At 47.9% G+C, this 5,634-nt stretch overlaps 1 protein-coding gene across 1 annotated transcript; it reads right to left on the reverse strand.

The window, feature by feature from the left end:
* Positions 1-490: 490 nt before the first annotated feature.
* FZD1 (frizzled class receptor 1) lies at positions 491-5,432 on the reverse strand. The gene has a single exon (XM_020987442.2). It carries the CDS (start codon positions 5,340-5,342, stop codon positions 3,444-3,446), a length of 1,899 nt encoding a protein of 632 aa, XP_020843101.1. The 5' UTR covers positions 5,343-5,432; the 3' UTR covers positions 491-3,443.
* Between the last annotated feature and the right edge of the window lie 202 nt (positions 5,433-5,634).

Consider the following 5,634-nt stretch of genomic DNA (forward strand, 5'->3'; position numbering starts at 1 on the left):
AGGACTCCAAATGACAGTTGTTATTAATAATAATGAGAGAACAAGTTAAATCATATAAAAACAAGGATTGTCAGGGGAACACCAACATGGCCCTATAGCCACTATGACATCACTGCCAATGGCTCTATGGTCTTTGAGGAACCATGGATTGGCAATCAATATAAAAGCACCTAATTTTTTTTTTTAACTTTCAGTATTAAATCACTTGAATAACAGAGCATGGTGGTGATTTTAAAAGACCTCCTACAAGTATTTAAACTTAACTAATAAAACGCTTCTGCATCAAACTCACTATATAACTATCCTTACCACCCAGGATAAGTAGCATCCTAACACTTATTCCTCATGTAAAATCCAGTGCAACTTTTCAGAAATAAATAAGTCATGGCTTCAAAGCAAATTTTTGGAAACTGCCTCCTGGAATTACCTAGTATCCTAAGACTTTTTGTTATTGTTCAGAGTTGTCGATTTTTCCATGTCTTTACAGAAGGACTTTTCAAATAGCTACTTTATTTACTTAGAGCAATTTAACAAGGGTGGGGGAGAAGAATATGCAAATTACAATACAAATGCTACCTAAAAGTTTAGGCTATAAATATTTGCTTTTCCCAATGGGGAAAATATTTTCAATTTCCCTAAAGGGCTGAATAACAAAAACAGTTGTTTCAATTCCTTTATAACTAAAACATAATTGTAATATACAGATTTTCATTTTAGCCCATTGTGATTGATCAAAAACATTACAATGTAAATATGTCACAAAAAAGTATTGAATCTATAGAGTAACAGGTTTTTTTCTTTCTTCTTTCAAACAAAGCTATTCTAGTTTTTAAATCTTTTTATAGTTTAAATGATAAATCTGTCCTTATTTCCATGTTATAAAATGTTCAGTAACCTCTGTATGTATACATTAAACTAAAAAAGAGGCTTAAAAACTCTTTAAGAAAAAAAAAACTCTGAGCCAATCACATAAACAATTCTGTGGGAGATTGCAATAAAGGTTCCTTGGAAGAGATAAATTTGGGAGCTTCAAAAGCTTTCCATCTAATTTTTTTAAAAAAGTTATAAATCTAATTGTAGTATAAAATACTTAAAACTACATTTCATTGATGGTTTCTGAATATTCAGAACTGGAGAGAGAAGTTAATCTCATAAATATTATGACAAAGGTAATTGATGAAACATAAACAAAAATACTAAAAAAGTCATGTAATCTGTTCATATATGAACTATCTGTTCATAGTGAGGCTTGTTTTTTTCGGTAATGAAATCATAAGCTTTCTGGACATCTTTACAAACTTCTATTTTCCTCTTTTTATAAAAACAGCTCTTTTCTTGGGTTCAATGATATCAGCCACAACAGAGATTCTGAATATGATGACCATAGTTCTTTGGACACACAGATTTATTTAACCCAGTCTAAATGTTGAAGTAGCAAACCTGTTTCATGAATCCCTGTGCTGAATTCCTCATACAGTGGGACTGGCTTATGAGACCCTTATGAAATGTAAAGACAGCAGACAGTACCAGCTCTATTCCTGTGAGGCACAAAGACCATAGCATTTTATACAAAACCTCAATTTTTTATTTGCGAAATTAAAAATATGGTATTTGATATATATAAACTTCTATTCCTCTATAAATATAGATGATTTTGTGATAGTGAACAGAATAAATGCATACCAAATTTTTTTTTTTAAAAAGAAAGAAACCTTTGCATTTTAGGGTTATGACAGCCACAGATTAATTTAGGATCTTAAGTACAGGCCTTATGATATACTCTGAAAGTTTAAAACAATGCTATCGGGACAGCTGCATTTCTCCTCCTTTCCTTCCACACAAACTCACAAAAAATATGACTTGATCTTTTTTTTTTTTTTGCATGTACCCATCTGTGGGGAAGGAGAAACACACAAGATTTTAGGGTGGCAGAACCCGGGCCCTTTTTCTCCCATTGTATGCAATATCATTTTGTTGAGGGAATAAACCCATCAATCACTTATACTCCTCAGCCTCCAGAATCTTCTCAGTTTCCTCATCAGAAGAACAGACTGTCTCTCCTTCCTCCCCCACCCAAGGCTCCTCAGTCTTAGTTTCTTAATAACAAGAATGGGTTAACAATGTACAACATTTTGCTTGCTTGTTTAAAGAGTCCTGCAATTATAAGACTAATTATCAATTGGTTTGTAAATTGATTTAAAAAAGTGACTATGGCAATACATTGTGAGAAAGCCCATTTTCCCAGACCCCTTAAGTTTCATATTTTGTTGTCCTGTTAATGACAATAAATAGCAATTTTCCAATAAAGATTTCCAGGTGATCTCAACTGTTTTGTTTACAGAAGAGTAAAATATAAACATTTAAGCTGTCTCAATTCAGGAGGCAGACTGCCAAGAATGAGTCTACAATTGAAATTAGCATTCTCAAACCACCATTTTCAGTCTCTTCCAACCCACACAAAGTGTGATGCCTCTTCTGAAAGCTCAGTCACCACATTTTTTTCCATGAGGTTGGCCAAATCTATTTCAGATTTTACACACTCAGGGGAAAAAAAAATGAGTTCATCCATAAAAAAGTAGACTGGAAAACAAGCTTGGAATTTACATCCTATTCACCTCAAACCAGGTTAAGTGCCTGGGAATGAGAGGTGGGTTGTGGTGGAAGGCTGAAGATTGTCAGCACCCACATTTGCCAGGTCCCTGGCGAGCTTTGAGCACAGTTCACATAGAAAATTCAGGTTTATAAAGTAAAAAGACAAGGCTTCAGAATCTGCCCCCAGGGGAGGGTGGAATTGGGCCTGGCAGGGCTCCCAGTTTAAGGTTTGGAAGGCTGGAAGAGATCTGAGTTCCCCCACCCCACTTCAGAAAGGGGGAGTGGGGTCAGAGGGAAAGGAGGGGAGAATTGTCAGACATGGTAACAAAATCAAGACTTCTCTGCTCAACCCTGAGCAGATGGCTCTGAAAAAACCTGTGTGAAGGAGTGAACGGGTTTTCCCCTCTTTTCTTTTTGGAATACTTGGAGGAAAAAAAAAACCCGAGGAAGAAAATCTGGGAATGGTTAAAAATCCCTAAATAATTAAAAATGTGATTTCCATCATTTAAATACAAATATACTTACAAAAATCTTACACAGGCTATTTACAATCATAAAACCATAAAGTCTTGGTACCAGAGAGTGAGGTGTCCATATTCAGTATGTCCCAAATCTCTCCTAGCAGTTAAGTCCCCTTGTTTGCTTCTAGGGACGCTGTAGAGATTTGAAGGTGGTTTTTGTTTGTTTGTTTTTTAAAATGTGTGTGAGAGGAAGCATAGCTGGAAAGAGCCAGAGTCAAACAAGAGGAATGAATCCTATGGAGCCTAGCCACCTTTTCAGGGATGGGAAAGTAGAGGAAACTGGGAATGGCTTTTTGCTGCAGTTGTGTGCCTGTGGGATGGAGGTTTCTCTCAGACGGTGGTTTCCCCCTGTTTGCTGTTGGTAAGTCTGGTATAGAACTTTCTCCAAGAGTTGAGGGTTTTGCCCGACCAGATCCAGAACCCAGAGGTGATACCCACAATCAATGTCATGAGGTACTTGATCATGAAGACTGTGAAGTCAGGGGTCATGGGTGGGTGGGGAGGGGCCCCACCACCACCCTGGTGGTGAGGGCAAGGGATGGCGTAGCTCTTGCAGCTCTGGGCCACCCAGCTGCGCTCCCACTGTTCTCTGAAGGCTTGCTCATAGAAGTAGCAGGCAATGACGATGGTGGCAGGCACGGTGTAGAGGACGCTGAAGACTCCTATACGGACCATAAGTTTCTCCAGCTTCTCGGTCTTGGTACCATCATGCTTCATGATGGTGCGGATGCGGAAGAGGGACACGAAGCCAGCCAGGAGAAAGGAGGTGCCAATGAACAGATAGACAAAGAGGGGCGCCAACACGAAGCCCCTCAGAGCATCCACGTTGTTCAGCCCAACAAAGCACACCCCACTGAGGATATCTCCATCCACCTGCCCCAGCGCCAGGATGGTGATCGTTTTGATGGCTGGCACCGCCCAGGCTGCCAGGTGGAAGTACTGCGAGTTGGCCTCGATGGCCTCGTGGCCCCACTTCATCCCTGCTGCCAGGAACCAGGTGAGGGAGAGGATCACCCACCATATGGAGCTGGCCATGCTGAAGAAATAGAGCATCATGAAGAGGATGGTGCAGCCCTCCTTCTTGGTGCCCTGGGCCACCGTTCGGGCCCCATCCTCCGCAAACTTTTCATTGCAGACCACCCGATCCTCCAGCAAGAAGCCGGCGATGTAGGCCACGGCCACGGCCGTGTAGCAGCCCGAGAGGAAGATGATGGGCCGCTCCGGGTAGCTGAACCTCCGCATGTCTACCAGGTACGTGAGCACCGTGAAGAGCGTGGAGGCGCAGCACAGCACGGACCAGATGCCGATCCAGGTGCGCGAGAAGCGCAGCTCCTCCGGCCCGAAGTACATGAGTCCGTACACCTTGGTGGGCTCGCAAGGGGCGCCACAGTCCTTCTCCCCCAAGAAGTGGTAGTTGAGGTAGGAGGGCACCTTCAGTGCCCGCGGGCAGGAGAACTTGCCCCGCTCCGGGGAAGAGGCGCCCCCGCCGCGGCCCCCGGCGCCGCCTCCGCCCCCGTGCTGGGGGTTGCTGGTCCAGAACTCGGGGAGCAGCGAGGGCGTCGGGGTGCCCTTGTCCGACGTGTTCTGGCCCACGCAGAGCTCGCCGGCGCCGTGCACCGGGAACTTCTCGCAGCGGAGCGTGTCCGGCCACTGGAAGCCGAACTTGTTCATGAGCGCCTCGCAGCCCTGGCGGGCCCGCTCGCACAGCGAGCGGCAGGGCGGCAGCGCCTGCTCCAGGACGGTGCACACTGGCGCGTACATGGAGCACAGGAAGAACTTGAGCTCGGCCGAGCACTGCACCTTCACCAGCGGGTAGAACTGGTGCACCTCGAGCCCGGCGTCCTCCTGGTTCGTGTGGCCCAGCAGGTTGGGCATGATGGTCTGGTTGTAGGCGATGTCGGTGCACAGCGGGATGGAGATGGGCTGGCAGTAGCCGTGGTCCGGGATGGAGATGCCGCGCTCGCCGTGGTATTGCTGCTGCTGCTGCTGCGCCTGCTGCCCAGCCGTCTGCGGCTGCGGCGGAGGCGGCGGCGGCGGCGGCGGCTGCCCGGGGCCCGGCCCCTGCCCCGCCGCCTGCGCGCGGACCCCCGACGGCAGCGACGGCTGCGGCAGCAGCAGCAGCAGCAGCAGCAGCAGCAGCGGCGGCGCCAGCAGCCTCCCGAGCGCCGCGCAAAGTTGCCGGCGCTGGCCGCCGGCCGCCGCCGCCCTGGGCGCCCCCAGCTCAGCCATACTTTCTCGGCCCCGTCCCGGGCGCCGCTCCGCCCGAGCTGCTGCCGGCTCCCCCCCGGCGGCCGCTGCCCTCGTCGTCCCGCTCTCGCTCCGCGTCCCGCAGCCGGCGCCGCCGCCGCGGAAACTGGCGATTCATGAAGCGCCGGCGCGGGGCTAGCCGGGGAGAGCCCCGAGTGCCGGCTCGTCCGGCGGGCGCTGCCCCTCGGCGGGCGGCGCAGCTCCGGCGTCCCGGGCCCCGGCGAGAGCGCACCTCTGCCTCCGCCTCCGCCTCCGCCTCCGCCGCCGCCGCCTG

The sequence above is a fragment of the Phascolarctos cinereus genome, unplaced genomic scaffold (assembly GCF_003287225.1).
Source record: "Phascolarctos cinereus isolate Bilbo 61053 unplaced genomic scaffold, phaCin_HiC Scaffold_1;HRSCAF=81, whole genome shotgun sequence".
NCBI lineage: Eukaryota > Metazoa > Chordata > Mammalia > Diprotodontia > Phascolarctidae > Phascolarctos > Phascolarctos cinereus.

Bases quoted from the DNA above. Each gene is read 5' to 3' on its own strand.
- FZD1 (XM_020987442.2), bottom strand. From the start codon at position 5,342: ATGGCTGAGCTGGGGGCGCCCAGGGCGGCGGCGGCCGGCGGCCAGCGC.